Below are 14,855 nucleotides of genomic sequence, written 5' to 3'. Positions count from 1 at the left end.
ACTTGTTAACAAACAGTTCATGGAAAAACAAGGCTTTCTTCTCGGTATGATTTCTCTTCTCGAGATAAATTGAAAATAATTCCTTTCATTAGTGAAACAAAAATTAAAGAAGAACCTCCTGATGAGGCAGTGTTGATCCTGCATTTGAAAAGCACACTGAACCTCAGTTACCCTTAAGCATTGCTGAAACAAGGAAGTTGCTAGCAAAATTAGGTTTAAAGCAATTGGATGTAGGAAATGAGATTCTAGGTCTAAATCAGGATAGTGCAGAAAAATGCGTTAGTAGTAAACTTGTGAACGTTTTTGTTAAAACTAAAAACATCAGTGAAGTGAAGAAATCTGAAGCCGTCTGAGATAAATTAAAAGTCAGAAAGGAAAAGTGAATAATAGAAGAAAAACTAAGAAAATCAAAAGATAGTGCTGATTCTGATTCAGAGGAGGAATCTTCAATTACTTAGGCTATTAACCCTCACACTGCGTACTTTTTTTTTTATCAGAATAGGTTCAAAAATTGCATATTTTTATTACATATTTCAAATATACATATTAATTAAGTTATACAAAAGTTGTGGTACTTATGTATTATCGCAACCAGGTTGGCGCGATTTGTAAGTTTGAGTAAAAAAGTATGAATAGATACAAAATGTACATTTATTAATTACAGATAATTTTTAATACAGTTTTTTTATATTATTTTGTTTTAAAATATAAAATAGCAATTAAACCCTTCCGGTTCCGAATTTGAATAAGTTGCAGAATTATTTTTTCGGCGGAAATCTTTTGGCTATTGCTTTTAGCACTGATTGAAAACCATCTTCGCCATTAACAGCTTGAGCTTGGCGCCATATAAATTCGATAAGGTATAGTTAAGGATAAGTTTTGTCAGCAATTCCCATGTCTTCTGCACAAAATTTAATTGAGGTTAACTTTTTACACCAACAATAAATGAAGCGCACCGCTGTCACAAATGAAATTCGGCTACCTTCCAATTTCCGGTTCTCACACCCAAATGTTGATTGCACTCTTTGACCTTACATTTCCAGAAGATTTGCTTTCCAAAATAGTTTCATTTTATGAGAATTTTTACAAGTACGTTCGTTTGGTATAATTCCATATCCCTGCAACAATTCAACAGTATCTTTTTCACTCGCAGGCAGATCCCAAATACCCATAGTTAAAGTATTTCAGGGCATTCAATCTAACCAGTAAGAAAAATAATTTTAAGAAAAACTACATATAACACGTAGGGTTGTCGTAAGTAGGGTCGCCAAATTTGGCGATTTATGCGAATTTTGGCCTGGTTGCGTTAATACGTAAGTACCAAAATTTTTTGTAAAAGAGTTTTTTTTTTTCTTTCAATATAGAATTAGATAATAGAAAAAGGTTGTCAGAATACTGAAATTGAAGACTAATGATATAAAAGGAAAATTTTGAAAATTAATATTAGTTAAATTATGATCTAGATTATAAAATACAAAGGTAAAACATATATGCTAATGAAAATATTTGCATAATGTAGTATTTTGCATATCAATTTTGCACCACTGTTGAACGTCTTCAATAGAAACTGAATTTTCAGATTCATCACTATCTGCAGAGGAATCCGAAAAATTTTCATCAGTTTCGCTACAACTGTCTTCAATATACTTGAAATCGGACTCAGAATTACTATCAGTGTTGGAAATATCATCAGGAATATAGGTTATATCACTCGTGAAACGCTTCCTGCCTGATCTTTGAGCTCTGAAAAGCCACACAAAATGCTACATTACGTATTCTTGTATATTTGATAGAGTACAATTAATGCCATCTGTTAGCCCAGATCTAAATCAACAATTAAACATCATGGAAAAACCAAAAGGAAACCATGAATGGGGAAAGATCGGGTTGCACAGTTAAATAGACTGCAAAAATTCATTCCCTCAGAAATCGCGGGTTGCACAAATTTTGCTACTTCTACGCTGCTTGTTGAAATCGCTAGATGTGCAGCGAGAGGGTACATCAGAAGTATTGGAAGAAATTCAAAAAGCCAATGAATATCATGCAGCTAAAGAACTTGAGCAGTTCAAAAAGCCAAAGAAGGAAAAAAAATACTGTGGAAGTCTTCCATACTGAAAGCAGACGATCTTCAAGGAGATGTGCTGGATGATGGAGAAAATGGTTTGAGTCAAAGAAAATGAAAAGATGAAGGATATCTGAGCCAGAAGAGAGAGTTCTAGAAACAAGACCTGAAATATCATTACTTGAAGAAGGGAAAAAATGGACGATAGTTCGAATGTAGTTATAAATGAAGTTTCATACTTAAGAGTTCAAAATGCTGAACTTGCTTCACAGCTTGAGTACTCTGAAAGAGGGTGCAAATTTCGCAGTCTGACTTGAAAACTCATAAGAAGGAATATGCATCATTTAAAGAAAAGAATTGTCACTACAGTGCCATAATTCAACACCAACAAACAATGAACAGTTTAAGACAAGATGTAATGGTAGCTCAAGGAAAAGTTGCAAAATCTGAAGTAACCATTTCAATCTTAAAAGCTGAGTGTGAATTACTGAGAAAATTAGAACTGCGTCTATTGCAAGAGAAGAATGCACTGTGAAAGAACAGCAGCACTAGTCAAAAATGATGTCTGATTGGCAAGCTGTTCAAAATAATTTGGAGAGAACTGAGTCAGAAACTAAATGCAATCTTCATTATCAGACTGAGATATGCGAGAAAGAAAATTCCATTTTGAAGACTTGAAGACTAAATTAGACAAAAAGTTTGGAGGAAGTTAAATAAATGATCTAGAAGCAAAGGTTAATGCTGAAGTTGAAAGAAACCGACAATTACACAAGTATTTGTTAGAAGCCCTACTCAAATCTGTCTGGTGGGAGAGTCTTGAGTTTTTGAACCCCCACCCCCCACCAGTGAATGGCCAAAGCGCAAACTCTTCTCTGAAATGCAAACTTGTGAACTCTGAAAAGAGGAAATCTATAATTTTCTCCCTGAACATTGGAAAACAAAGGAAAGTTTTATGAAAGATATTCTTCTTACTAGAAGTTAGTGAGAATTACAGCGTGGATATGCAGATTCATCTCCAACCTTGAAAACTCCCATCATACTTCAGATAAATTAAGAACAAGAAAATTGTTGTAGGGGACATTGTTCTGTTAGGCCATGATAACCAAAGAAGAATCAAGGCCTTTGGCTAGGGTAGTGGAAGTACGAGAGTTGGAACTTTAATAGTGGCAACTATTTATTTACAAGGAATAAAAAAGTGATTCATGTCACCATGTTTTACAGTCCTTCAATATAGTCGCCAGCATTGTGTACAACCCGTTTCCAACGATGTGGAAGTCACAGAATACCTGTAGCAGCGCCTGTTTTGTTGATAGTTTGAATGGGTCAGTCTACTTTGGCTAGGGTAGTGGAAGTACGAGAGTTGGAACTTTAATAGTGGCAACTATTTATTTACAAGGAATACAAAAGTGATTCATGTCACCATGTTTTACAGTCCTTCAATATAGTCGCCAGCATTGTGTACAACCCGTTTCCAACAATGTGTAAGTCACAGAATACCTGTAGCAGCGCCTGTTTTGTTGATAGTTTGAATGGGTCAGTCTACTGCCGCAAGAATCTTAGGAACAGTTTGGAAGCGAGTGGTGGTTCGTTCATCTTAGGAATTAAGTCATAGTCACAAGGGCTTAGATCTGGGGAGTATGGTGGATGGTAAAGCACTTCCTAGTCCCATCGCTTGAACAAATCAGTCACAGCTTGCGCTGCATGCGGCCGAGCATTGTCATGCAAAATGAGAGGAGCCTTCTGCAGAAAGTGTCGCCGTTTTTTTCTCAAAGCTGGTCAGAGATTGTGCTCTAAAAATGAGCAGTAATACTGCGCAGTGACGGTCTGCTGTGGGGGAATGGTATGCGTTAGGATGACACCATCACAGTCGTACACGAGAATCACCATAACTTTCACATTGCTGAGGTTCTGACGAAATTTCGAATGTCGTGGTGACCCGTGATGACGCCATTCATTTGATTGGTGTTTCAGTTCTGGCTGGTATGGTCGGCCCAAGTCTCATCCAGCATAATGATACGGCGTAAAAAAGCATCTCCTTCGCGCTCATAGCGTTCCAGGTGGGTTCGGGCAGCATCGTATCGTAGCCATTTCTGCATTTCCGTCAATTGATGTGGAACCCATAGTGAAGCAATTTTTCTCATGGACAGGCATTCCTTCAGAATGTGCAGCACAGTCGTATGCGCTAATCCTGTTTGTCCGGCCAGCTGACGAATCGTTTGGCGGCAATCACTGTCCATTAGTGCGGCAACAGTTTGCACGCCTGCATTGCTGACACTCGGACGACCTGGCCGCAGCATGTCTGCCACGTTTTGGCGTCCTTCATTGAATGCTTTCACCCATCTTGCTACAGTTCTGTAAGGCAATGCAGATTCCCCGCAAGCCTCTTGAAGCCCTTGATGACACTGTCATGCTGTACGACCTCTGGCACATTTAATTTTTATCCAACATCGTTGTTCTTGTTTTGAAAACATCCTGTCAACACTTACTTTAGACTGCAAGCTAATACAAGAATCCGTTCTTCGCGTCACTCCGCATGTGCGTGACGTAGGCAGGACGAGTCTTTTTGCTGAGAGGTAAGGTATGTAGTTCACGTGTGGTATGCGCGATATTCTTTGGTTTTGTTGCGTAGTGTTTTTTTTAGCTGTGTTGCCACTATTAAAGTTCCAACTCTCGTATATACTGGTGAAGATGGATTAGTTAAAGTAACTAAAATTAAGATGGAGAGCAAATTTTTAATACATCCAGTACAAAGACTATGTCCTTTGGATATTTCTACTGAGGAAACTGGCAAGATCTGAGCAAAATATGCTTCATTTGAAACTAAGATACCTCCTTGAACGACTTCCAAGAGATGCCATGGTGATTCGAAGCTGTCCATGAGTACTCATCCTCGTGCTGTCAAGAAGACCAATTGTGTTACAAGATTTAGTCATCAGTTACGAGTTACTAGAAAAGGCAAACTCATTAAGACTTGAATAGACTGAACTTATGAACTTGCTGATTATTTTGTTAACTTCCCATTTTAATTATTTATTAAAACAAGTTTATTAATGTTTCCCCCCTTTTTTTAATGTTTCATTTCAAGTCTGGATGATCAAAATCAAAGATGGGAGAATGAGCCATTCTCGCTGTCAGGTAATGGTTGTTGTAAATCCATTGTGGTAATCTTCCAGCATCCAGACCCATGTCTTCTAAGAGGTTTTGATCCCTTTGGTAATGATTGTACTGCCTGTTGATGAATCTGCAATGCATATTCAGTTCTTTTGCAGCAGCCAGATTGTCCTGATAGCCCTCCAATGCATTTCTTCTTACAAATGGTGCCTTCGGCTCATTCTTTCCGCTTTGGGTATCTCAGATTATACAAAACTATCACTCCTTGCAAACTGATGCATACACTGGTGTGCAAAAATTAAGGATGAGATGGTTTTTTCAATATAACTTTGTACAAAAGCTTTCCAAATCAACACATTTAATACCGTAAGATCCCCATTACGTAAGGACATGAGTAATGTAAGCAACACTTACTAAAAGAGAAATCAGAGGGATAAAAAGAAGCTTTATTGAAAAAGTAGCATGGAGCGCAATGCGACTGAAGGCTGAAACATCCCTGTGATGGGTGTCTAGTAAGAAACATCCGGTCTTTAATAGGGGATATGATCTCCCCTGACTGCTAGGCAGGTTTCACAGTGTCTGCCCGTGCTGAGAATGAGGGTGTCAATGAGTTGTTGAGGCATTGCTGCCCATTCGTCTTGCAGCGCCAATCGCAGCTCCGGAATCGTTACTAGTGGTAAGGTATGAGCTCCCAAGCATCTGCCTAGAAAATCCCATACATGCTCGATGGGATTGAGATCCGGAGATCGTGCCGGCCAATCCATACGTTCAATATCCTCACTCTCTAAGAGCTGTTCGGCAGCTACTGTGCGATGACATTGTCGTCCATGAAAAGGAACTGCGGACCCATAGCGCCTCTAAAAAGACGCACATATGGAAGAAGAATCTCGTTACAATAACGGGTCCCGTTGACTGAACCTGCGTCGAAGATGTGAAGGTCTGTACGACTACCAAACGATGCCTTTCCAAACGAGAACACCGCCACCTCCATACCTGTCCCTTTCAATGATGTTCGAGGGATGATTGCGGCTTCCCCGCTCTCTCCAGATGAGTATGCGATGAGAATCGCTACTCAGATTGAATCTGCTCTCATCTGTAAAGAGTACTCGTCCCCATTCATTGTCTCTCCAATTTCGGTGTTCTCGGCACCACAGAGAACGCCTTCTCCGATGGGCAGGCGTTAGAGGTACACACCGTACAGGGCGTCGTGCAAACAGACTACCACCGTGCAGTCTTCTGGCCCACGGTAAAACGCGATATCGGTCGTCCAGTCGCCTGTGTCGTGTGTCAAGCGATTTCTCCCGCTGTCTGCCGCCTGTTTCTTCTGGCCTGTAAGGCAATATACCGGTCATCTGCGGGTGTGGTTCCTCGTGTACGACCACTACTAAACCCCCGGATAGCTGTTCCTGTATTTTGAAATTGTCCCCAAAGTCGTGAAACGATGCTGTGAGCAATTCCGAACTCTGCAGCCACACTTGTCACACTACGGCATTCCTCCAACTTCCCAATGATTCGACCTTAGGTAAAAGCATCCAGATGTCGTCTAACAGATTGATTATTCGCCATTTCTCGCTGAGGAGCAACTCGGTGTGATTTTAACTGCTATACGGCGTGCAATCTCTTTGCCAGAAATACGGATCTTACACCGACAACATGCTTTATACTACTCAGACACTCCCCCATTACGTCTACCTGCATATCTGCGCATGTGCTACTGTACATCACCTTACTTAATCTCCTGATTGGTCTTTCTGTCCGCTCTGCCTCTTCGTTCAGCTGATATGCTAATTGTTCGACTTCGTCCTTAATTTTTGCACACCAGTGTAGGTCAGGCATGTTCCTTTTTAAGGCATTATTGTTTGACTGCGGAATTGTGTTTTATGCTAATTTTGGGCGATGCAACCTCTATCTTATATATAAATTGTGTGTTTTAATTCCCCTGTATACATTCGTACCTTTTCTACCATTTATTGCTTATTTTGTTAGCATGAGTTTCTGTGGATGTTAACTGATATCTCACCCTTTCTAAAAACTATTTTATAGAAATTCAGAAATAAACATTTTACTAAATCATGTAAGCAGTGTTGCTGATGTTCGCTGTTTTTTACTCTTGATGAGTAAAAAACAGTTTGGGATTTATCTTAAATCCTGTTTGGATTTATCTTAAAGGACATGAAATAATTCTCACAAAATGAGGAAAAGCTTAAATCATGTAAGAAATCTGTGCAGTAGAAACATATGGAAAGAATGGGGGGGGAGTATTTGGATTCATTCCATCAATGCCAAAGCTTAGAAAAGAATATTGGGATGAATGACAACAGATAAGTTTAGAAAGTTATTGAGACGGGCTATAAGTTTCACCAGCTACCAGGCCCACATCGACAATAGTAATTACTATTAGTATTGTTATAATACAATTATAAACAATAATAGTATAATATTATTATTGTTACCAACAATAGTAATTACTATTAGTTACTCTGCGCACAATGGCGCCGAGTAAAAAAAGGCACTAGGTAAAATTATTAAAACAAGCAGTTCGTCTCGCTGCCTGTCTGAACAAGAAAATTCCTGTCTTATTTGAATACCCCTCCAGTGGTCGACTCAGGTAAAATCTGCGAAATACTGATTAGGATCTGTACCTAGGCAGTCTCGGCCACGGGTCTTGGTTTCTTCTTGGGGGCGCTTAAAGCCGATACCTTGACGTAGTGTCAGCAGGCCGGATTGGTGGCCCAGTCTGTCTGACAGTGTTTAAGTTCTGCTGTCCAGGTTTGGGGCCTCTTTTGATAGCAGATGTTTTTACCATCCCTTCAGAATGGGTACGTGGAATGTGAGTTGTTTAGTATTCCTGTTGACTCAGCTTAGTCTTAGCATGTCGGCTCGCCCGAAGGTTAGCGGCTTCTTGGATCACTTCTAGGTGTTGGGGCGTTTAACTGTGTTAAGGCAGCCTCGAGCTTGACAAGTCTGAGTGCTCCTTCCTCACAGCACACTGTCTTATTTTACCGAAAGTTATAACCAGGGTAGGAGTTCGTCTCTGGTGTTCTCTTCCGTCTTATTTGAACGTGAAAATGTGTGATGCCAATGCATATGTAAGGGTAGACATGTTTGACAAATTGCTTAATGCTTATTTTGTGTCTACTGTTGCAATAGCAGTAATTTGTGCAACATTTATATTTTTTTGTGATTGCTTGTTGTTATTGTTTTTCTACATAAGGTAAGTGCAGTTACATATTATGTTAAACATAGGTTAACTTTTTAATTTGGAAAAGCAACGATTTGAGCATAATTACATGAAAACTGTTTACCTGTCATGGCTGAACCATTGTCGTATTCTTGGCCGCGTAAATTGCTAGTATCAAAACCATTTTCCTCTCAAGTTTTTAATAAGAATGTTGTTTGTCTTTCATCGGTCGTATCTGTTGAAACACAAAATACTAAAAGCCTTTTTTTCAGTACTCCTGTATATACTTTCTAAATTAAGATACCTTATACAAATTAATATCTGCTCTTGATGTCTGGCATCAGGGCTACAATCAAGTAAAATAGAAAAATACTTTGCCTGTTTGACCTTACTTAAAATAATTTGCTTTATATTATTCCCTAATAAGTTAACTGTTTCATTTTGAATTTTATCTTCAAGAGAATGAAGCATATTTTTTTGTTTGAATTTTTTTAATATATACAGACATGATAGGGTCAAATGTGATCATTTCTATACACTTTAAAAAATTATTATTTCTTTCGAATAACTTGATACTGTAACCGCGGAATTCAAGTTTTGTTTGCCTATAAACTGAATGGCATAGATCAGTGATTCCCAACCGGTGGTTGGCGAACCCCTGGGGGTTCGCAGTGTTTGCAGAGGGGTTCGTGAAAATAATATTGTAATGGTGGATTTTTTAAAATGCCATTGAAATAATAATTAAAAAAAAAATTGAAGAACACAACCACTGTAAAACAGTTTGTTCGCCGCCTGTTTGTTAAGAAATCTATAATAAATTTCAATATTTTCATTTCTTTTTTCCTTATTTGTTTTTCAAAATTACTTCATCAATATCGAATTATATCAACAATTTTATACATTATAATTTATTCCTCTTATTCAAGTAATCAAATACTATTCTCTTTTTATTACAAACATTTATTTATATTTAAAACATTTTATCAATGCGATTAGTATCATGTGCCGCTTTATATTTAAAATCATTGCAGCAGTTTTTCCTTCTATGTAATATTTTTTTTTACAATACAATTGGAAATAAATATCAAATTAAGGCAGTTTACTACAGATTTTAGAATTAGATACTTGTTCACAACTGGGAACTGGGAGAGTAGTGTTGTATTAACTGTCTATTTTGTCTGTCTGTCGACATTCATACATAGGCTTAGCACTTGTAAAGCTTGAGTGATAGTGATACTGTGACTGTAAATGATTTAATAATTATTAATTTATTATTATAGCTTATTTTTATTATGGATTGATGGTTAAAAACAGGTCCTTTAGAAACGAGACATGATAATCGAGATGATAGTACTGAAAGCTGTAGTGAGGTACCGTTTCACCAGACAAAAAACAAAGGAAATGATGATAGAAAAGGGAAAAAGCGAAAATATGACAGACTATCTACAACTGGGTTTTCATTTTACTGAGGATGAGTCGGAACCTAAACTGCTTTGTGTTATATGTAACGAAGTTCTTGCCAACAGCAGTTTAAAACCATTACTTCTTCGTAGACATATTGAAACAAAACATCCGACAGACAAAGATAAACCTCTTGAATATTTTAAAAGAAAATTAGCAGATATAAAAAAGTGTAGCATTTCTTCTTTCTTGACTTTAAAAAATGGTCCTTGAAGCATCATTTCGAGTAAGTTATAGAATTGCAAGATCTGGACAAGTGCATACAATAGCAGAAAATTTAATTGGACCATGTGCGGAAGATATCGCCAAATGTATGCTTGGGGAAAAGGCAGCAAAGAAAATTGAACTAGTTCCCTTATCAAATAACACAGTGCCGCATAGAATTAATGACTTGGCTAATTATGAGGAGAACGAACTTCTAAAAAGAATAAAATTGAATTATTTGCAATTCAACTTGACGAGTCGACGGATGTAACAAATGCCGCAGTCTTGCTTGTCTACGTTAGATATCTTTTTACGAATATTGTTTAAGAAGATGTACTATTTGCAAAACCTTTGAAAACCTACACAACTGGAGAAGCGATTTTCGATATGTTCAATGGGTATTTTGAAAAGAATGGAACAAGCTGTTTTTATTGTGTGGATGTGTGTACAGATGATGCAAAATCAATGACAGGAAATTTTTCTGGTTTTGTGGCACAGGTGAAGAAGATCAACGAGAAAATTCAATGGACTCATTGTTGTATTCATAGAGAAGCTTTAGTATGTAAGCGTATTCCTGCAGAGTTATCTACTATTTTAAGTGATGCTGTGAATATTGTGAACTTTTTAAAATCGCGTGCTACAAATTGCAGTCTATTCCATACGCTTTGTGAGGATTTTGGAAGTTTCCTTGTTTCTTTACTACTTCACACAGAAGTTAGATGGCTTTCACGTGGTAAAATTTTGACGCGTTTGTTTGAATTGAAGTCTGAAGTTCAAGCAATTTTTATTGATCATCCGCTTCATTTGTCTTCTTGTATATCCGATGTTTTTTGGCTGCAAAAGCTTGCGTATTTAGCTGACATTTTTTGTAAACTGAATGAATTAAATATGTCTTTACAAGGCGAGGGTGTCACCATTTTCAGTGTACATGATAGAATTGAGGCTATGTTGGAAAAGATCAATTTTTGGATTCAATGCCTGCAGATGAATGAGTATGGATGTTTCGATTCTGTCAGCACTTTTTTATCAGAAAATTGAATTAAACTTGATGAAAACATTAAAAGGAGTATATGTGAACATCTGAACTATCTTCGATTAACTTTCGATGACTATTTTTCCAATAGATGCAATATATCCATCCCAAACAACTGGATACGTAATCTATTTCAAGGAAATGTAAGTTTAGAAACCTCTCTAAATGTACTGGAAAAAGAAAAACTCATAGAGTGACAGTTCTTTAGAAGCAATTTTTAAAGATCAATCTTTAATTGACTTCTGGCTCAGTATACAAAATGAATATCCTGTTCTGTCAAAAAAAGCCATTGAAGTTCTATTACCATTTTGCACAGCATATCTATGCGAGAAAGGATTTTCAACATATACTTATCTGAAAGATAAATACAGAAACAGGTTAAATTCAGAACCTGATCTAAGACTGAAATTGTCAGATATTGAGCCTAACTTTGAATTGCTTTGTTCTATCAAACAGCCACAAATATCCCATTAAGAGTTTTTTCAAATGTAAAACATAAGAACCAGTTTGTTAAATTTATCTTGTTTTCAACTTTTATAGCCATCATTTTAGTCTTATTAATGTTTTATTTAAATGTTTTACAATTAATATAATGAATTATTCTGCAATATGAAAAATATATATTCTATCGATTTTTTTCATTTTTTATTTTTTACTTGTCATTAACGACTACATAAGGGGTTTGTCAAATTTTTTCGGACATTTCTTTTGGTTCGTGAGGAAAAAAAGGTTGGGAAACACTGGCATAGATAATTCTTTCAATAACATTGTGCCAATGTTTAGTCTAATAAATTTTGAAATTCCGAATCAACAAGTTTAGTCTTTTGTAATCGTTCTAAGAAATCAGACCAAAGTTGTAGATTCTAGAAACGCAATTAATTTTTTTCATGAAGTTTTAAGCGTTCATTTAAGTGGTTTTAATCGTTAAATTCAGAACTAGTTAGTTTTACATTGCTGAAACTGTTAAAACGTTTGCAGCAAAAATAATAAACAGAATTTTTTTTCAGCAGAATTTAGCAACTAATCCCTTTTAACTCTTTCCTTGTTGGTGACATTGATGGACAACTAGTGCTAGTAGCGTCAGCTCGGGTATTCCCTGGGTTTTGGAAAAACTGAGTAATTTTAAAGTTTTGCTTTATTAAGTCTTCCTCTCACTTTCTTTTTCTTCATTACATTCTGATACTCAGACAGTTTTTTCTGTTTCAACATCTGGAGAAAGATGAAAACAGAAAACGCAGAAGTGTAAAAAAAAAAAAAAAAATAAAAAAAATAAAAATAATAATAATAATAATAATAATAATTATTATTATTATAAAAACTATTGAGTAAAACACTTCTTAAAAACACTTGGTAGGTCACTGTTTGAAATATTTTACCTTACTTCTGAAAAACTGAATTATTATGTTTATTATTTCAGTAAATATATGCAAGATATAAAGAACTATGATGTCAATGGTTGTTTCTTTATATTGGCGGATAGATTAATCTTTACATACAAGAAAGATTCTGATTTCTAAAAAAATTCTGAAATAAAATTGAATGAATTTATTTGTTCATAATATAGCAGGTGTGTCCAAACTGAAGACCTGAACATGAATGCAAACAATTTCGAACCATATTATGCAACAAATAGAATTTAAATAATCTGTGATCATTTTTGAAATTTCAGAAAAAATGCTTTGGAAACAAATGCTGACTGCTGACATTGAAATGAAATGTGATTTCCATGATTCATACATACATATCATATAATGTGATTTTCATGCTTTTTATGAGGTGCTAAATTAGAGATCGAGAGAATGGGCAGACATAGAGGAGAGTATGCAAGGTCTGTAGAAGAATAGGTTAGCTCACATGGGTAAATAAACAAAAGTGCATTCTTGCTGTTTATTGGCTGTGATGTTAATGAAGTTCTATCTCTTCAAAATAATGGGCTTTTGCATGGATTTAAGCTGAATGTAACTTTTTATATGTGTATGAATATTTTTTTCTCTCACAAATTAGAATAAATTTATTATAACATAATGGTTTGATATGCAGTGTGTAATAGCAGTATGCACCAATACTGTAGGCATAACAAAAAATAATCAAAAATAGTGTGTACTGATTTGGCATAATGTTTAAGCAGCAATGGTGTGGATAATTTTGAATTTCAAGGTTAAATTAATTTTGCAGATGTTGAATTTGTTAATATATGTAGAAGTTTCTATTCATTCAATTCTGTGTATTTAATACGAGTGGTGGAGAGACAAAGGTGAAACTTGAAACTTGTTTTGGTAATAAAGTCAAATCACATTTTTACTTTTGCTGAATGGCTTTACACTTCTTTGTAAGGATATTTAAATTATAATGTATCAGATGCATGATAATGGTGGTAAATTAGTTGTAATTTTGAATAACTGTAATTTTTTTGTTCAAGATTGCTTAAATTGAATAGTTTAAATGAAATGTAACATTCAAGTTATGTAAACAGATTTCTTTTTTTCATATCAGAACTAACATGTGCAGCATTTAATCTTATTAATATCTAGGTTTTAATTCTCTGGGGGGGGAGCTGTAATAGATGGCAGCTCAAAAAATGATTACATGTTTCATTTCTTTATTATTTTTATATATTAAGTAATAATTAATTGAAATAAATATAGAAAAATTAAAGGTGGAATTATAAATTATTCACAATAAGACATGATAGAGGTTATGAAAATATTTCTTTAACATCTTTTATTTATTTATTTTTAATATAGGAAATAGATATTTTTTATCTGAATACCTTTGGGTAATTTTACTTTTAATGTTTATTAAGGGATTAAATTTAGTCTCGGTTTATACATAGAACATAAATTACATAATACTGCTGTTAAATATAAAGAGTATGTTGATTAAACATTGCACTTCCTTTCAGTCATATCTGGAGCGTTTCATTTGACTCAACATCTTATCCATTTATATTCATGTAGTATTTAATCTACTGCTTTTAGCTAGTTAACTATTTTGTAGATGACACCACAGAAATGCAGTTTTCAAATACAGAAATAAATAGGAACACGTAAATTAAAATGATTACATTTATTAATTTAGTAAGCCATTAAATTTTTAATTATACTACCTGTAAAGGTTAAAAGTTACTTAAACCTTTATACTTAGTGGAATGGAAAAAAGAGCGGGATGGATGATTTTGGCAAATTTTTTCTAAAAGATTTAACCATCGAAATTGATCATAATTCAGAAAACCTATAGTTAATAAATCTTGGATAAGTATGCGGGCAGCCAATGGCCCCGCATACTTATCCAAGATTTATTAACTATAGGAACTAGGAACAGCCCTAGTTTTATGTAAGGATAACTGAAAATGTCAATGAGCAGTTTATTTTTACCTGTATGCATCAACATATCAAAAATCTAATTAATTCAAAATTCAACTTCTTCTTCTTCTTCTTTTTTTTTTTTTTTTTGTTTTTTTTGTTTAATGTTATGCTTATGTTTATATTTTTCATTATATAGAGACTCATGTTGGTTCTCATGATGCACCTATAAAATGTGTTGAATATTGTCCTGAAGTTAATGTTGTTATTACTGGCAGTTGGGATCGAACTGTTAAAATGTGGGACTCAAGGTCTAACCAATGTGCTGGAACATTTACTCAACCAGACAAAGTATTTGATCCTTTTATCACCTCTTGTTATTTATTGTATTTTTAACACTTTTTAATTTTTATAGTCTTTAATGAAAATCAGTTTGTTGTTTTTTTATTTGCATAACATAGCCATACTAAAATTCTTAACCCATTAACCACCAAAACTGCA

At 35.1% G+C, this 14,855-nt stretch overlaps 1 protein-coding gene across 2 annotated transcripts in view; it reads left to right on the top strand.

The window, feature by feature from the left end:
* Bub3 (mitotic checkpoint protein Bub3) overlaps positions 1-14,855 on the top strand; it is a 68,610-nt gene that overhangs the window by 31,189 nt on the left and 22,566 nt on the right. For both annotated transcript variants that reach the window (XM_035352409.2, XM_035352411.2), the window contains exon 4: positions 14,554-14,705. In XM_035352409.2, coding sequence (XP_035208300.2) covers positions 14,554-14,705 — 152 coding nt within the window. The remainder of the gene's footprint in view (positions 1-14,553; positions 14,706-14,855) is intronic.

This window comes from Stegodyphus dumicola, chromosome 9 (assembly GCF_044657685.1).
Source record: "Stegodyphus dumicola isolate Sdum_Otavi_A_Nest chromosome 9, ASM4465768v1".
Classification (NCBI taxonomy): Eukaryota; Metazoa; Arthropoda; class Arachnida; order Araneae; family Eresidae; genus Stegodyphus; species Stegodyphus dumicola.
The sequence above is the reverse complement of the archived record's forward strand: the minus strand, read 5'-3'. Positions and strand labels throughout refer to the sequence as shown.